Here is a 16,203-nt window from a genome sequence, read left to right on the forward strand (position 1 = left end):
CACTTATGTGTACTTTTGATTATATATATTAAACTTCGATGAATAAATTTTTTTTTTTTTTTGGAAAGAGTTATGCTGTATAAGAAGCATTGGAGGTGGGGAGAAAAGGAGCAGGGAGATGGGAGATGTGGTACTAAATCCCTCATGGTGATCTGAGATTGAAAATGAGAGACAGGCAGAGACAGAGACAATACAACAGCCCAGCGCTAGGCAAAGCTTACATAATAGGCTACATGGATGTCTTTGTGCCATAGTTTGCCTGTCAGTATTTGCCACATTCCTGCCCTTGCAAGCTCTCCTCTGAATTGCAGGGGGCTTAAGGTGCCTGGAAACTATATTTTGTGGACTTCTTTGCAAACTAGGTTACGGTTAGATTTTGCCAGTGGACTTCATAGGTTGGAGATTAGGAAGTGGAAGGAAGGGAGAAATCTTTCTGACTCCAGCCACAGCAGGCGACCACAAGTGATCACAGCTGGCTACTGGTGGCCACAGGTGATTGTGGGCTCCAGCACCAGCACCAACATCAGGCTTATAAACACCAGACCAAGATTTTCCTCGTGGCGCAGTGGTTAAGAATCCACCTGCCGGGGCTTCCCTGGTGGTGCAGTGGTTGAGAATCCGCCTGCCGGTGCAGGGGACACGGGTTCGAGCCCTGGTCTGGGAGGATCCCACATGCCGCGGAGCAGCTGGGCCCGTGAGCCACAACTACTGAGCCTGCGCGTCTGGAGCCTGTGCTCCGCAACAAGAGAGGCTGCGATAGTGAGAGGCCCGCGCACCGCGATGAAGAGTGGCCCCCACTTGCCGCAACTGGAGAAGGCCCTCGCACAGAAACGAGGACCCAACACAGCCAAAAATAAATAAATAAATTAAAAAAAAAAAAAAAAAAGAATCCACCTGCCAATGCAGGGAACACGGGTTTGAGCCCTGGTCCAGGAAGATCCCACATGCCGTGGAGCAACTAAGCCTGCGTGCCACAACTACTGAAGCCCGCACGCCTAGAGCCCGTGCTCCGCAACAAGAGAAGCCACCGCACTGAGAAGCCCGTGCACCTCAAGAGTAGCCCCCACTCGCCACAACTAGAGAAAGCCCACGCGAAGCAACAAAGACCCAACACAGCCAAAAAAACCTAACAAACAAAAAACCCAAACCAAGGGTGTTATCAGCTTCCTGATTTCTAAGTAAAACTCCCTTCTCCCTTTTTTTCATCCAGCTCTTTCAACACCTTTATACCCAATGTCCAGCATTAAATTCCCCTCTTCTTGAAATACCTAGAGTGGGTTATTTTCCTGGCAAGGTACTGACCGACACTTAACTTCCCCTTCAGTCTGAAAGAAACGAATCGAATGCTGTCATTTACCAACACTCCAAAAATGGCTGGTGAAGCAAACCCAAATGCTCTCAGCTGTTCTAGCTCTGGTTTTCTCCTTGGAGCTGTCCCTGTCCATGCCCCGACACCATACCTGCCTCCCACCTAAACTTCGAGAACCGTCACCTCTGTTGCATCCTGACTGAACCGCAGCGCTGTATTCCACTCCCATGTGTACACCTCCCCGGTCTCTGCTCCCACAGCAGCCAGCCTCCACCTTGGCACGCCTGTCCCCTCTCTTGACTGGGAGCCCCAGGAGGTTGATGGGCACTGTTTACCCTTGACTCCTTGCATGCTTGGCACTGAGCAGGTGCTTACAGAATGTTTAACAGCACCAAGTGGTGTCTACCGCAGAAGTTGATGGGTTGAAGAGTTGCTCTGCCAAGCCCTGGTTTAGGAAGAACCAGTGGAGGTGGGATCCTCTTTCCACAATATTTTTCAAGAAGTCAACTGATGAGAGTATGCAAGTGTGTGCAGAATAGGATCGGGGAAGCTGAGGCCTGGCCCAGGTGGAGGACTTGCGACATACAGACCACAGGAAGATGGGCTGAGGTACCAAATAGCTTTAATGAGCCTAAGCACCTTTCCCCCTACTTTGTCCCTCCCTCCCAACTCTCCAAGCCCCCTCCTTCAGTTCTGGACAGGTCCAGCCTGCCCAAGGCTCTGGGGCTCTTCGGCTAGAGGTGTTAATTCTGTCCCCTCAGCCGCTCCAGCCGCCTCCGAAGGTCCGGGGGCACCTTGGCCCCAGCTGCCAGCAGCTCTCGAAGTCTCTGTTTGGGAGTCTTGGTGAGGTGGAAATTGCAGGGCACAGGGCCCTCTTCAAAGGTGACCCGACAGCTCCGAGTCGCTGTGTGGTAGCCCTCAGCACTGGCAGTCACCACATAGTCCCCTGGGGTCAGCAGGCGCCAATAATCCCCGCCCCATGCTGAGAGGAGTGAAGGGCAAGATCAGGGTCCAGTGGTCCTCAGCTTCTGACCGGGCTAAAGCCTCCCCCACCTCCCCCCATCCCCTCCCCCACACACCCACCCGTTGTTACATCATGGTTAATCCCATCCACGGCAATGACAGCATCAGCAATCCCAATCTCCGTGTCCTTGTCCTTCACAACTCCGGCAATGCCCATGCGCACCTGTGTGGGAAAAGGTTATCAAAACCCCTTTCCTTCTGTGTGAAAATGTGGCCTTCAGTTCATTTTCTGGCTCTGTTCCCCACAAATTTGATAGAGGTGGTGCGTCTACTCTGTTCCTACGTGACAATACTCTGGTGAAAGTATCTCCTGATTGACAAATTGCATCTGGATTGGGAGAACTATAAATGCCTGGCAGGAGGGCATATCTATGGGCTTTCCCGAGTTCAGTGACTCTTGTTATTGGCCTCGTGTTTTAGAACTCTTGGAAACTATACTTACGGAGTCAAAGTGAAAAGTGAAGTGTCTATGCCAGGGCATTTCCTGCACTTGCAAAATCGGACTCTTTTCTGAGAACAGCTCTGGGTCAGCTCTATGGACAATTGCCTGGACTGCTGTCAGGTCTATTCCCACCCGCTAACAATGTCTTACGCCACCCCGCTGGCAAACTGTGATTCCTGTCCTGTATCCCTCCAAGTCAATCTGATGCTGAGTGAGTGTGACCCATAGCACCTGTGAGTCAGAATGCTCAGCCTGACCTTAGGCTCAGCTCCCTATTGGGAGCTGCATCAACATGGAGAAGAGACCAGTCAGGAGTGACTCGGGCAGGCTGGGCACAGGGGGGATTCAGGTCCGACCTGTTCCAGGTAGGTGAGAAGGGCATCTTTGTTGTTCTCCCACTCCTGGGGCAGCTCGTTCTCGTGAGGGAACTTGTCACAGGACAGCTCCACAGTGACCTCAAAGCAGTTGGTGTGTAGGTAGCTGAAGTCATTCATGCCTAGGGGTACCGCAGACACTGGAGCCTAAAGGGGCGGGATGGGAGCCCTGCCCTCCTGGTGCCCTCCTCTGGGAGACACTTCCTGGTGACAGTTGACACCAGTGGTTATGTGAGAGCAGACTGTCTTATTGGGCAGAGTTATGGGGACGGAGCTAACCCCACCCTTGGGCACATACTCCCAGGAACTGTGTGCCAGTCAGCCCCGTTGATGATGTTGCCATACAAGGAGAAGTCCTGGCTGTGGCAGGGTCGGCGATCTGGGTCCTGCATTGCCCAATTAGTGCCAGCATAGACAGTGCTGAGCCAGCGAAACACTGCCTCATCTGGGGTGGGCGTGAGTTCGCGGGCAGCCCACGGAGTCCGAGTCATGTCGAAGGGGTAGGACACCACGAGCTCACCCCCGTGGAGGTTGGCACTTAGCACAAAAGGGATCCGCTCCATCCACTTGATCACTGCCCGCGTTTCAGGAGCCACCTGGACAAGGGCAGGTCAGGGGGGTGGGAGACAGAGACAAAGGCCCCTAGGGTGGCCCTCCACCACTGCCCCCAGAATACTCACAGTGGCATTGGGCAGGGTGTAGTAAGTAGGCAGTGGCAGGTGATGGTTGGGGACACTGTCAGGCACCAGCCCATCATCCTCTGCTTCCCACAGTGGTGTGTTGAGGTCAGCAAAATTATGGTTAAGGTCAATGCCCTGATGGTTCCAGCGGCCCTCTGCCCAGCCCACCAGCTCCGAGCCCTGCCAGGGACGAGGTTTGTTCAAGCCAAGCAGGCTCCAGGCACCATGACAGAAGGAGCAGGCTGGCCCTCGGGCCAAGTGGCCTACCCGGCGGAAGGCAGTCTCATAGCCGTCAGGGTTCATGGAGGGCAGCAGGTGAATGCGCGTCTCGGTGAGCAGCCGGGTCACCCGCGGGTCCCCTCTCAGGAACTCACGGCACAGGAACTGCATTAGGAGCAGGAGCAACTCCCGCCCCAGGGCCTCATTCCCATGCATGCCGGCCACGTAGCGCACCTCAGGCTCTCCTGGTGGCACACAGGTGCTCGCAACTGGCTCATGCCCCTGCCCCTCCCTGCCGCTGTGCCCACCTCTCCCACCCCACCTGCCAGTACCCAGCTCATGCTCCCCAGGCTGGTCCGACATTTCCATCACATACAGCTTCAAGCCCTGGTGGCTCCTCCCGATGCTGTAGACGCGGGTGATGTTGGGGCATTGCTCGTTCACCTGCTTCATCAGCTGCGGGGCGGAGTGCACCTCCCATGGTGCAGGGCATGGGAGGATCAGACCCAGGGGTCAGACCACATGTGGCCACGGAAGGACTTCGAAAGCTTGTGGTGGCCCATACAGATGGGGACACCACGGCACAGTACAGGAGTGGGCAGCAGCAGACCAGAAGGAAGGGTCAGAATAAGGGAGGCGCCATAACAAGGGAAATTGGGGCAGTTTAGGGGTCAACAGGAGGGTGAGATGAGGGAGGACATGAGGGCAATCATAGCCAGTTATGCCCTGGTAGGCGGGGGACCTGAGATGGGCAGATCCTCCCTCTTGGGTCATAGGGGTTACCTTCCTCATGGCTTTATAATCATGATGCCGGAAGTCCAGTGTGTCGGAGGATCCCAGCACAGGGACCTCAGGGAGTAGACCATTAGGATCTGGTAGAGGATGAGTTCCCAATAAAGGGGGAGTTCCCAGTGGAGGGTGCGCCCTGCCCATCCAACCCTTGTCTTACAGCCCACCTGAGACTGGGCAGGCCAGGATCTCTGCCCGGAGGCAGGATGCACCTCCCTGGAGCCAGGTCTGGGGCAGCAGGCGAATGAAACGGGCCACCTGCGGCTCAGGCAGGAGGTTCAGCACTGGTGTCTCTGGGTCCGAATTGGCAGGAAATACCTGGGGGCATCAAGTCCTTTGTAAGGGTGGCTTGAACCCCAGCAGCCTGGCGGAGGGCCCAGGGAAGGAGCTCAGGCCGCTGAGCTCACTGGAAAATCCACCCCGGTAGGCTCAGCTGGAGACTTGCCCACTGTGTCAAACACAGACCGCTGCCCACAGCCTTTGCCAGCAGGCAGCCCTAGGCAGCCACGCTTTCCGTTTTGGTCACAGCTCATTAAACCAATATGGCCACGTGACTCAGGAGCAGCCAATCCTGAAGCTGGCCAGGACCCCACACTGTAGCCTGGGGTAAAAAGGGGTCATTGAGATGGGGAAGCCAGAGCTATGAGGAGGTGAGAAGTGATGCAAGGACCAGGGGCCCATCACCAGAAAGGGTGTTCCAGCAGGAGGCTGTGGCATGGAGGAAGTATTTGGGGAGGATACAGCCATGATCCAAAGCAGCCTGCCTCCCAAGGCTGTCTGCTGAGTGCCACCCATCCTGACAACCATAACCCTTTCTCCTGGGATGCCCAAGTGGACACCTGTTCCTTGTCCTCAGAGGAGCCCCAGCCCAGCCCAGCACCCTACAGTGGGCCAGGAGCCCAACTCCCAGCATAGAGGGCCCCAGCCACCATGGGACCTCTCACCGCGTCCATCCCACTGCTGCGATTCTTACTCCCCCACCAGGTAAGACTGTCATTGCTGAACTGGACCTTGTATGATGTGACCCAGTCATACCTGGCAGGAAAGATGGGTAGAGATCATGGGTGGCTCCCAGGACTCCCACCCCAGTCCTCCTGAGTCTGCCCATGACTTCCCTGGTCTGGAGATGTCCTGCCTCACCTCCAGATGGAGTTCCTGCCCTGTGTGATAATGCCTGAGAAGCGGGTGGGGTGCCTAGCATCCACCTGAAGCCATGGCTTGGCATCCTGCTGCTCGGCACACCAGGCCCCATCAAAAAGATCACCATCCTCCAGGCCTGACTGTGGACACAGGACATAGTAATCAGAACCAGGTAGGCAGTATGGGGTAAGCCTTAACCGAAGGTGGGAGGGGCAAGTAAGTAGGTCCTAAGGGTTGCCTTGCTGACCTGGATGTTGAGCCGTCCTCGGTGTGGTCCAAGACCAAAGGACTGGCTGCTAGATGCATCGAGCTGGTTATCTGAAACTCGCAGGGACTCCAGGCCCAAAGGGGGACAGTCTGGGACAGGGACAGAGCAGTAAAATGGGACCAGAGAAAGAGTGGTCAGGGCACTTAGGAAGCTAAGCCTAAGCTTGCCCGTGTGTTGGACAGGCTGGGGGCATGTCTATGCCCAGGAGACCAAGAGCTACATTAGTTTTTGCCCGAGACTGCAAGTCTGGGCAGGGCCCCTGGAACGGTGGTACCTGGTTCTTGCTTCTCGGGGAGGTCAAGGGTCCTTGCAGGGCTGGTGGTCACTGAAGCCCTGGCAGTCACCGGGGGTCTCGGGGGAGTTAGCTTCTTTCGCTTCTTCATGATGATCTTTTTCTTCTTGATGACTCGAATCCGGACATGCTGTTCTGAGGTCCCTGGGGACCAAGGAGGCAGAGCACCAGGGAAGGAAAGGATGACACGAAACCCCAGATGGAGAGGTCTGCCAGCCCAAGAAAGCCTGCAAGTCCACAACAGGCCCCACCACACACATCCAAGAACCTTGGCATGGACTTAAAGGCCCGCAGGCTGACCCCCAACCTACCTCTCCAGCCACTTCCTCGATTCCTTCTCCCCTCTGACGGCTTGGCCCTCACCAATAGAGAGCTACACTGCCATTAGGAACTATCTGCTTACTACAAAGAGCTGAATTTGGTTCTTTAACTCCTTCTTTGCCTGGCTGTCCCCTCCCCTGTCATCCACCACCTTTGATTTTATTGCCTAATTCCCATTCTTCCTTTGCATCTCAGCCCAGATGCACTTCAAGGAGCCTTCCTTAGCTCCAGACTCGGTCTCATGCCCCAAAGCCTCTGTACCACCTCCATCATTATGTTTGCCGTCTGAGCTGAGATGTCCCGTCCTCAAATCCATGTCTGCCCGGGTGCTCAGGCTTTCCAGAGCTGGACCCCTGCCCTGCCTGCCCTTCAGTACAAAGCATTCATTGCACAGGGCAGGTGCCACTAGTTCCCCACCAGCCTAGCTCCACAGATGCCCCTAGAACATGCTGTACATTTTTGTGTTAGGTGCCCTGTGCCTTTGCACAGACTGTTTCCTTCTTGGCTGCCCTCCTCTTCAGCTCTTCCTAATTCAGAGATACCCTTCAGGACCAGTTCCACTTGCCTCTCCCAAGAAGCCCTCCTAGGCTGCCAATCCCCTTGCTTTCCTCCTCTCTTACTCCCACATCTGAAAAGGTGGGAAGTCAGGCAGCCTTCCCCCTCCCCTCCCCTCCCCAGGCAGTGCCACGTTCCTCCTGGCAGAGAGCTCTTCCTCCCTTCCTCGGTTCTTTCCTTCCAGCCCCTGCCCTCAAGATCTTTCCCACAGTCTTGCTCTGCACCCTCCTCCTTTGTCTGCACCTCCTTCTCCCCTCCTCCTGGCTCTGGCCTCAGTTTCCTCATCTGTGAAAAGGGAAAGTTTGGGGCTGGAAGAGGCAGCATCCAACTGGCTCCTGTCCCAGGACTGCTGACTTGGTTTGGCAGGGAACTGGGGCTGCTGACTCAGCAGCCATTGTACTGGGCGGGGAGTGTGTGTGCGTGGGGAAGGGTTGCCACACAGGCGCTGGGCACGGAGTGTGGCGTGTGTGGCATGTGTGGGGTGTGTGTGCGCGTGCTGGGGAGGGGTCGCCACACGGGGGGCGGAGGAGTGGGACAACCGGCCCGCGGAAGAAGCGGGCCGTGGGTCGGGAGCTCACCGTTCTCGTTCCCAGCGGACAGCTCTGCCTGGCTGCTACGCGGGGCCGGGGTCGAGACCGGGGCCTCGGTGGTCGTGGGCGACGCCAGGCCCAGCACCGAGGCGCCGGACGCCCCCAGACTCACCCCGACGGCAGGCGCGAAGGTGGCCAAGGCGAGCAGGAGACACCACATGGCGAGGTCCAAAGCGAGGACACGCGCTGGGCCCGCGATGGCCGGTGGGTTCGCCTCTTCCTGCTGGGGCTCGGGAGCCCCCCGCCCCTTCCTGCCGCCGCCGCACGCCCCCTGCGGCCTTCGACACGCCCACAGCCTGCTAGTTGGCCTCGGACCCAGGAGCCGAGGGGTGGGCAGGGGAGGGGAGGAAGATAGGGGAGGGGAGAGGAAGGAAGGGGCGGGGAGGGGCCAGGGCTGCAGCCCAGGGTCTCCGCACCCGCCGACCCTCCCCCTCCCTCTCTGCCCCGCGCCCCAGCCCCCCGCACCGAACTCACCCGCCTCTCTCGGCAAAGACCCTGCACCCTGGATTCCACGCGATCCTGTGCGCCCGTCCCACAGTGGGCACTTACTGTGTACCATGCCCCGTGCCAGGCGCTTTACCCGTGGCCTCTCAGACAAATCTCATCTTACAAACTGGTAAACTGAGGCTCAGGGCGGCTAACTGACTTAGCCTAGGTAGCGAAGCCGAGAACTTTGGGGAGGAAACTACAACCCGAGAGGGAAATTTATCCAAAGTCAGAACCCCCTGCCTGGACGGGTGGGACGGAAAGAAGGGTGAGAGGAAACTGAGGCGGCGGCTGGGGTACGGGGTGGGGGAGGGCTAGCTCTCCAGGAATCCTTCTGAAGGACACCCAAAGGGCCCAGCTAGAGGCGGTGCTTCCCACCCCCCAACCGCGGCGCCCCGCCTCTCCTCTCTCTTCCTTTCCCCAGCCTCCCTTCCTCCTTTGCTCACCCGGCTGCCACGTTCCGGGGTTACATAACCCGAGTAGAGGCATCCGAGCCGATACCCAGAGGGCTGGGGCAGGGGGTGGAGGGCGAGGCTGATGCATGTCCTGCCCTCCCCCGCCTCACTCTCCTCTGGGAGCCGGCAGCCCTGGGTCTGTGTCTTCGGGACCACCTCGGACCCCGGGATTCCAGAGCGCAGGACCCTCCGCATCCCCCTCCGAGGTCCCCTTTGGCTCCCCCACGCCAGGGTCGCCTCCCCAGAAGGAAGGCATCCGTTCACTGTGCGCCTCTGGCCTGTGCTTTGCCCTTGCAAGGATCCCGCCAGGGAGACACTGCCATCCCCAAGTAAGAAGAGATGCCCAGAGGTGGCCGGGACTCCTCTGGAGTGCGCGGGGCCCCTGAGCAAATGTTTTCTGCAAGGTCACTACCCATATGAACAATTTGAATTACCCTAAATCCGCGTGTCAGCACTAATCTCGTCGGATCTCTCGAAAGAAATATGCGCTCCTGGAACTGAGACCCACCCCCAGCAAGAACGATCTCATAGACTCGAGCCCCGGAGCTCCTCAAGGCATTTGGTCCACCCCATGCGCTCTGGGTAGAGAACCCCCGAAAGGGAGTAACTGGGACAGGGCCCCCGCGGGTCCTGCTCGCGCCTTAGAGCGCCCCGCCTGGTCACCACTGCCGGGTCCCAGTCACCAGAGGAGGATCTAGAAAAATTCAAGGAAGGCGTGCCGAAGCGGAGGGTCCCTGAAGCGCCGGGCCGAGTCAGCGGCAGAAAGACGGTACTGCGGCCCCAGGCTTCGCAGAGGTGGGAGGCGGGGAGAGGCTCTGTGGAGCTAGAAGCGGGTCTGTACAAGTCCTGAGGACTGCTCCACCTCCCGCCAAAACTCAGTCTGCCCACTTCCCTGGCCCCACCCTCATCCAAGTTTCACAGAGTGGTGCGAGAGGGTCGGGGCAGAACCTGGCTAGGACAGGTCAGCCTCCTGAGGCTCCCACCTCCTCCAAGCCTTTCCCTACACCGCAGCCAAATTGTCCTAGTGGGCTCACCTTGCAGGCTATTCCTGAAAATGTTCTTCCCCACCCACACCTTTCCCACCTCATCTCCCTGTGTTCTCCCCCTGGCTCATATCTCTCCAGCCACACAGGCATTCTAGCTGTTCCTCCAATGCACCAGCCCCATCCAGCCTCAGGGCCTTTGCACTGGTTCACCAAGTTTGCATCCTATCACTCAGATGGCCTTTCAATGTTACTTACTTCCCTGACCATTCTGACAAAAGTAAACTCCAGCCTCCACACGTACTATATCCTCTCACTCTGTTTTGTTATTGATTCAAGGCACTCAACGCTCTCTGAATATATCTTGTGTTATTTATTATGTGTTCTCTGTCTGGGTCCCCACTCCCACCCAGCAGAAGGTAAGCAACCCCACAAGAGCCTTTTGCACCCAAATGTTCACAGCTGTACCTCAGGGTCTAGAACAGTGCTTGGTCTCTAGTCAGTGCTCAAAAAGTATGTGTATAATATGTTCAAGGTTAGAGGGGACCCAGCAGGGCTGGAGGGAAGCTGACCTCCTCAACAGTGCCAGGTTTTACAGGAGAGGAGTTGGCCAGCAATGAACTGGGAGACCTGCCCCCAAAGAGACTGGTGGGACAGGACATGCTGGCCATCTCCCACCAATCTCCCACCTTCTCACACCCCTTCTAACTTGCTCATCCCTTCTGTTCTCCCTGCTCAGCTGCTGCCTTTGGCCCTTGCCATTTGGTTGCCTGGAGCTGCAAAGGCACCAAGTCCGGAAGCAGGGTCTAGAGGTGGCGGCTTCCAGGGTGCAGGTACTTGCACAGCCAGATCTCTAGCCCTGGGAGCCAGGTGGAGGCTTTTTCATGGCCTCACGAGAGCAAGGATATGCTGCAAAGCACGAATGAGCAAGACTGAGCTGCACTGCGTGGAGATACCTGCCCCAAAGGGATTTTGGCTTAAGGGATGGTCTGGGACTCTCCTGGCTGCTCCCCAGTGTGGTCAGGTGGCTGGAGGCGGAGATGATAGATGACTTTGGTGCCACACAGGCTTAATGTCACATCCCACTTCTGCTGTTCATTTTGTTTGCGTATCCTTGGACGGTAATTTTACCTCTCTGAGCCTCAGTTTTCTCATCTGTAAAATGGGAACAATAATATCTTCCTCTTTGGGTTGCTGTGAAGTGAGATAATATGTGGTTCCTGGGGGCCACTACCAGATGAATTAAAGGTAGAGAAACAGCTTAACACAGTCCTCTTGCTCCCACATACGTAGATGGAATAAAACATTATCAAGAGAAAAGAGGAGGCTATGTGTCTGGCTGTACAAATTGAGAAGTAGCCAAATCTGCTGCCTCTCTGTGCCTCTTAATCTCCTGTCCCTGGTACTCACTCCCCACGAAGTGCTCTCCCTATGATGCAGGTGAGCTTTGATGGGGACTCCTGTGGCACCTAGATGCATCTCCCCACGTTCCCATCTCCCCTCACCACTACCTCCCCCAGCTATCTCTCTTTTGTACATCAATGTCTTCTAGAGCCTTACTCCTCAAAGTGTGGCCGAGGACCAACAGCATCAGCATCCCCTGGGAGTTTGTTAGAAATGCAGAATCCCTGCCGAGATCTACTGTATCAGAATCTGCATTTTAAAAAGATCCCCAGAGGATTCAACCCCAGGAGATTCAGGTGGGCTGAGAAGCACTAGATGGAGGTTTAGAGCAACTCCATCTAAAATGCATGAGATTCACAGCTTTCTGAGTTTGATGGTGTTTGACCCTGTTACTGGAAATTTTATCTCAAGCCGTAAGAGGACATCCACGTAACATTAGGAAATTGGTATTTCATTCATCCTGGGAGGGTATATTCCTGATCTCCACCAAAGGACCCTATATTGATTTGCTTGTTTTAAACGAAATCATTTTAATTGAAATACTACAGAATATAATTTTTAAGACCTTTTTAAAAAAATATTTATTTATTTATTTATTTTGGCTGCACCAGGTCTTAGTTGAGGCACGCAGGACCTTCATTTGCGGCATGCAGACTTCTTAGTTGCAGCATGCGGAGTCTTAGTTGTGGCATGCATGCAGCATCTAGTTCCCCTACCAGGGATCAAACCTGGGCTCCCTGCATTGGGAGCGTGGAGTCTTACCCACTGGACCACCAGGGAAGTCCATGCAGAATATAATTTTAAAGGTAAATCACATATAGGTCTGTAACAGAAGATTATTCTCTATGCTTCTCTATTCTCAAGTCAACCACTTTTAGTTCTGTTCGTTATTTCTTCTTATATTTACCTTTATGCTTCTATTGCTATTTCTTGGATTTTTATGTTTAGATGTTATCTGTGGATTTCCTGCTATGGAATTAAGGATTTAGCTTTCCTACCACCCCTCCCCCCAACATACACCAAAATACACACACACGTTCCCTCCTGCCATCCTCCCAAAAGAACTAAATCTCTGGAGTCAATATTCAGTGCTTACATTATGACCATGTAAAGATTACTGTTCAACATTTTTTGTTCCCTGGAGTTAGCAATTACTTTGTTTTATCATTTGCTTTGTTTTCAAGGCACTAGTTGCTAATTCAATCCCAAAGGTTCCAACAGAACTAAACATTTTGCATATGTCTAAAAACAGCAGATAATCAGTTTCATTTTCTTCTGGAGACATCCCTCCTGGAGCATCTATCTTTTGATTCCAGGCTGGGTTGCTTGCTTTCTTTACCTGGAAACATAGCTGACATCCCAGGTCTTTCTCATCATCACTCTCCTGTGTTTAGCCTCACTTCTTTCTTAGTTTAGTTCCTTATTTTTCTGAAGCACATGCTCCAGTAGCTTCCTAAGAAAGAGTGTATGCAAGGTCAAGTTTTTGAAACCTTGTTTGGCTTAAAATGTGTTTATTCTACCCTCATACTTGATAATCATCTAGACAGATATGTTACTAGGTTGTAAATCATTTTCCCTCAGAATTTTGTGGGCATTGCTTTATTGCTCTGGGAAGACTCAGAAAAAGGCAATCAATGAATGGTCCCAAGGGCTGGTGGCATTGGCTCTATGGCTGTTGAGCTCATCACCACCAAAGATGTCAAGGTCACCAGGCTTGAATCTTTGAACAGAATCCCCTGGAGGCAGATATGCAGCCGGACCCTTGCTCTGTCTCCTCCTCTCCTAGGGGCTGTATGGTCACTGTCCCCTTACCCCTACCTCCATCAGTTTTCCTTCGAAGTATGATATGTGAACAAGGATTAAGTTCTCTCAGTTATGACCCATTTCCACTCTTGCCTCTCAAGTCACTAAACTGAACCTCTGTAACCATTTACAGATTATTAGTGGAGATGGGTTTCTTTTCCAGGTGACCAATCCCTTCATACATGTTCATTTTCCTTAATTTCATTCTTGGAGGGTAACCTTAACCTCCAGTTTTGGGTTTACTATGTTGTAGTCCTCTTACAGTCACATTCTCTGTGCCATTTCTGGAATGCCAGTATCCAGAACACCTCCCACAAACAACAATGCTTCAAACAGCTAAACAGCCCCTTCCTGCCCCACCCCCATTTAGTAGGTCACGTGGGAGCCCGGCCCCAGAAAGCCTCAGGTTGCTTCCTGGCTGAGTCTATCTCTGCATTCGAGGACTGCAGTTCTGAAAAATCCCCCACAAGAGCCCACAGTCCTCACCCTACTTTCAGGGGAGAGAGCTGGGGACAGACAGATTGAGTGACTTGCCCCTGGACACCCAGCCCCGGGAACCCGCGAGACAAAGCAGCCCTTCCTCCCGTGGTAAGCTGCCCAGGTGGTGATGGGGTTATAATGCCTTCTTGGCAACTCAAATCCCCACCGGAGGGCCCTAGGGCAGAGAATTAGCAAAGACAAGAGGATTAGTCTTAGCTCTCAAAAGTCAGACCTCCCTTTGCCGAAACTCTGCCTAAGCCACCAGCTACTTATGAGGCCAGAGCCAGCATTAGCCTGCTCCTTACCCCAGGTCCCCACCTGGCAATAGGTCACAATGCTCCAGCTGCCCAACCCACCAGAATGGCTGACTGAAGTGGGAGGGGGTGAGGAGGGTTTGGTGGGTAGGTGTGTGGGGAGGGGGAGATTTCTAAGGAGCCCAGCTCCCCACTGCCTGAGCTCATCCTTGAGTGTCTGCCAGGACCCCACCCCCTCCCATGGTCCTCCCCGCCATACTCCTTCCCAGCCCTAGTCCTTCCTGTAACCTCCACCTCCCTCCATGACCCGCCTCTGCTTACCCAGGCCCGAAGCCCTTGCTTATCCTATCCCAGTCCCTTCCAGGGGCGTGGGTGCTGGGGAGGGATCGGGTAGCCCAGTGGGTCCATGTGTGTCCTCCTGGGGCCCTAGCCAGGCCCAGGTCCTGGACAGTGTCCTAGGGCTGGGGGCACTGGGGCTGACAATTCGGGCAGTCTTTTCCACAGCTGGCCCAGCCTCACTGCTGCTGCTACTGGTCAGCTTCCTGGCCTTCGACCTGCTCCACCGGTAAGTGGACAGCAGCCTGGCAGGTTGGGCAGGTGAGCAAGGGGTCAACCTCCCAAAGCCCAGCTGCCACACTTTCTCTCCACAGGCCTGCAGGTCCCACCTGGCCACAGCACACACATCTCACAGGGGGCCAGAGTCAGGGGGCCGGAGAGGGTCCAGGGCAGCTGGAGGCTCCACTCCTGCCCACGGTGGCAGTCACAGGACGACTCAGCCTCCAGGAGGCTGTGCTGCTGCTCCTGGGCCTGGGGCTACTCCTGGGAGCCCGCGGCATGCCCTTGGCCCTGCTTGCCCTGGCTTTCTGCCTCCATCCTTGGGCCTGAATGCCCTCCGGAAATACACTGACCATGCTGTTTCCTCAGGCCTCCTTTCCTCCACCCTGGTCTGGGAAGGCGGGAGGATACTCCTTTATCCCCCAGCCTGCACCTACCTTGGGGGACCTCTGAGGTCTCCCTACAATGTGGACAGTAGATACCTAGGTCTGAGTCCAAGGGCATCAGTAAAAAGTGAAATAAGGGACAGGGAGCCCAGTGCAGGGTATGGGAGCCATCTCAGAACCTCTAGGTTAGGGGTGGCTATTCTGGCCTCCACTGTGGTTCTAGAGAATGAGGGTCCAGAGAGAAAGAACTGCAAGAGAGTGGAGTGGGACTGGATATCGGCCAGCAGGGAAGGGAGGGATCCAGAGAGGTCTTTCCACAAGAAAACATGAGAAACTACATCTTTCTTTCCACAAGAAAACATGAGAAACTACTACCAGGCTCCCCTGCCAGCCCGCAGGGTCCATGAAAGAGGCCCAGGTAAGCCTCACATCCTGCAGTGTTTCCTCTCTTGGCTGGACCCCACCCTAGCCCGGGTCACAATGGGGCTCCTTTGGGAAGGGTGGGGGCAGTGAGAGTGGGGGCTCAACTCTGGCTGGGGGCTGCAGGAAGCAACATGACCTAGGTGGCTCTGCCCAGAGGTAAGACCCAGCCCCAGCTCAAAGCCCCACCACACCCATGCTGGTACCCTCCTGATCCCTGCACCCTCACCCACCCTGAGGTCCCAGGCATCTCCAGGGCTGCTCCTGCAGCTGGCGTGGCCCTCTCCGCAGGTGCACCAGCAGTGATGCAGCAGCTGCGATTGGAGACACATGCCATCGGGGCTGGCGAGGGGCCACAGCGTGCGGTGCCCTGGTTGGCCTGGGTCACGCGGGAGGGCTGGGTGCGCTGGTGCATGTGCCATGTGCCCCCAAGCTGGACCCAGTGGTGGACCACATCAGGCTGGCGGCAACCGCTGCAGCGTGTGCTGTGGGGTCTGGAGGGGATCCTCTACCTCCTGCTGGCGCTGATGCTGTGCCACGCGCTCTTCACCACCGGCTCCCACCTGCTGAGCTCCTTGTGGCCCGTGGCAGCTGCAGCGTGGCTCCATCTGCTGCCGGCTGTCCTGCTGCTGGTGCTCAGTGCCCTCCCTGCCCTGCTTTTCACGGCCTCCTTCCTGCTGCTTTTCTCCACACTGCTGAGCCTCGTGGGCCTCCTCACCTCCATGTCTCACCCAAGCCATGCTCAGGACTTGGACCAATAGAAGGGCAACCCCATCCTGCTGCTTGTGTCTGTTGAGCCCTGGCCTAGGGCCTGAAGCCCAGGGGATAGGGAGGGCAGTTGGGACCAGGGCCCTCCTGCCTCAGCAGGCCACAGACCTTCAGTCCCTAGTTGGGACTGGTCAGGGCATGCATGATGTTGCTGGAACTGGCAGGGTAGACTGGCCTGACCTCTGGGCACCTCCCTCAAGCTGATGC

The 16,203-nt window shown here is 55.6% G+C and overlaps 3 protein-coding genes across 5 annotated transcripts; 2 read left to right on the forward strand and 1 right to left on the reverse strand.

The window, feature by feature from the left end:
• Positions 1-1,942: 1,942 nt before the first annotated feature.
• CPXM1 (carboxypeptidase X, M14 family member 1) lies at positions 1,943-8,569 on the reverse strand. 3 transcript variants are annotated; one of them, XM_059897507.1, is made up of 15 exons: positions 8,477-8,569; positions 8,115-8,280; positions 6,519-6,680; positions 6,224-6,333; positions 5,977-6,116; positions 5,781-5,871; positions 5,004-5,154; positions 4,831-4,919; positions 4,380-4,521; positions 4,096-4,292; positions 3,829-4,008; positions 3,447-3,744; positions 3,131-3,270; positions 2,393-2,495; positions 1,943-2,291 (listed from the first exon to the last, which is right to left on the reverse strand). In XM_059897507.1, exons 3-15 carry the CDS (start codon positions 6,625-6,627, stop codon positions 2,053-2,055), a joined length of 1,989 nt encoding a protein of 662 aa, XP_059753490.1. In that variant the 5' UTR covers positions 6,628-6,680; positions 8,115-8,280; positions 8,477-8,569; the 3' UTR covers positions 1,943-2,052. The 3 variants fall into 3 exon arrangements, with proteins under 3 accessions (XP_059753490.1, XP_059753488.1, XP_059753489.1); XM_059897505.1 differs by lacking the exon at positions 8,477-8,569 and having other exon boundaries at positions 7,991-8,371; XM_059897506.1 differs by lacking the exon at positions 8,477-8,569 and having other exon boundaries at positions 4,380-4,503; positions 7,991-8,370.
• A 5,600-nt stretch (positions 8,570-14,169) lies between these two features.
• C15H20orf141 (chromosome 15 C20orf141 homolog) lies at positions 14,170-14,752 on the forward strand. The gene is made up of 2 exons (XM_059898370.1): positions 14,170-14,432; positions 14,518-14,752. Exons 1-2 carry the CDS (start codon positions 14,170-14,172, stop codon positions 14,750-14,752), a joined length of 498 nt encoding a protein of 165 aa, XP_059754353.1.
• Positions 14,753-15,509: 757 nt separating this feature from the next.
• On the forward strand, positions 15,510-15,989 carry TMEM239 (transmembrane protein 239). The gene has a single exon (XM_059898419.1). The coding sequence runs from the start codon at positions 15,534-15,536 to the stop codon at positions 15,987-15,989; it is 456 nt and encodes a 151-aa protein (XP_059754402.1). The 5' UTR covers positions 15,510-15,533.
• The last annotated feature ends 214 nt before the right edge of the window (positions 15,990-16,203 follow it).

This window comes from Balaenoptera ricei, chromosome 15 (genome assembly GCF_028023285.1).
Source record: "Balaenoptera ricei isolate mBalRic1 chromosome 15, mBalRic1.hap2, whole genome shotgun sequence".
NCBI lineage: Eukaryota > Metazoa > Chordata > Mammalia > Artiodactyla > Balaenopteridae > Balaenoptera > Balaenoptera ricei.

Coding starts and splice junctions, on each gene's coding strand:
- CPXM1 (XM_059897505.1), bottom strand. CDS start 8,162: ATGTGGTGTCTCCTGCTCGCCTTGGCCACCTTCGCGCCTGCCGTCGGG. Junction 3,745..3,828: donor ACACCCTGCCCAATGCCACT/GTGAGTATTCTG, acceptor GCCCTTGTCCAG/GTGGCTCCTGAAACGCGGGC. Junction 2,292..2,392: donor TAACCATGATGTAACAACGG/GTGGGTGTGTGG, acceptor CACTCCTCTCAG/CATGGGGCGGGGATTATTGG.
- C15H20orf141 (XM_059898370.1), top strand. CDS start 14,170: ATGACCCGCCTCTGCTTACCCAGGCCCGAAGCCCTTGCTTATCCTATC. Junction 14,433..14,517: donor GCCTTCGACCTGCTCCACCG/GTAAGTGGACAG, acceptor TTCTCTCCACAG/GCCTGCAGGTCCCACCTGGC.
- TMEM239 (XM_059898419.1), top strand. CDS start 15,534: ATGCAGCAGCTGCGATTGGAGACACATGCCATCGGGGCTGGCGAGGGG.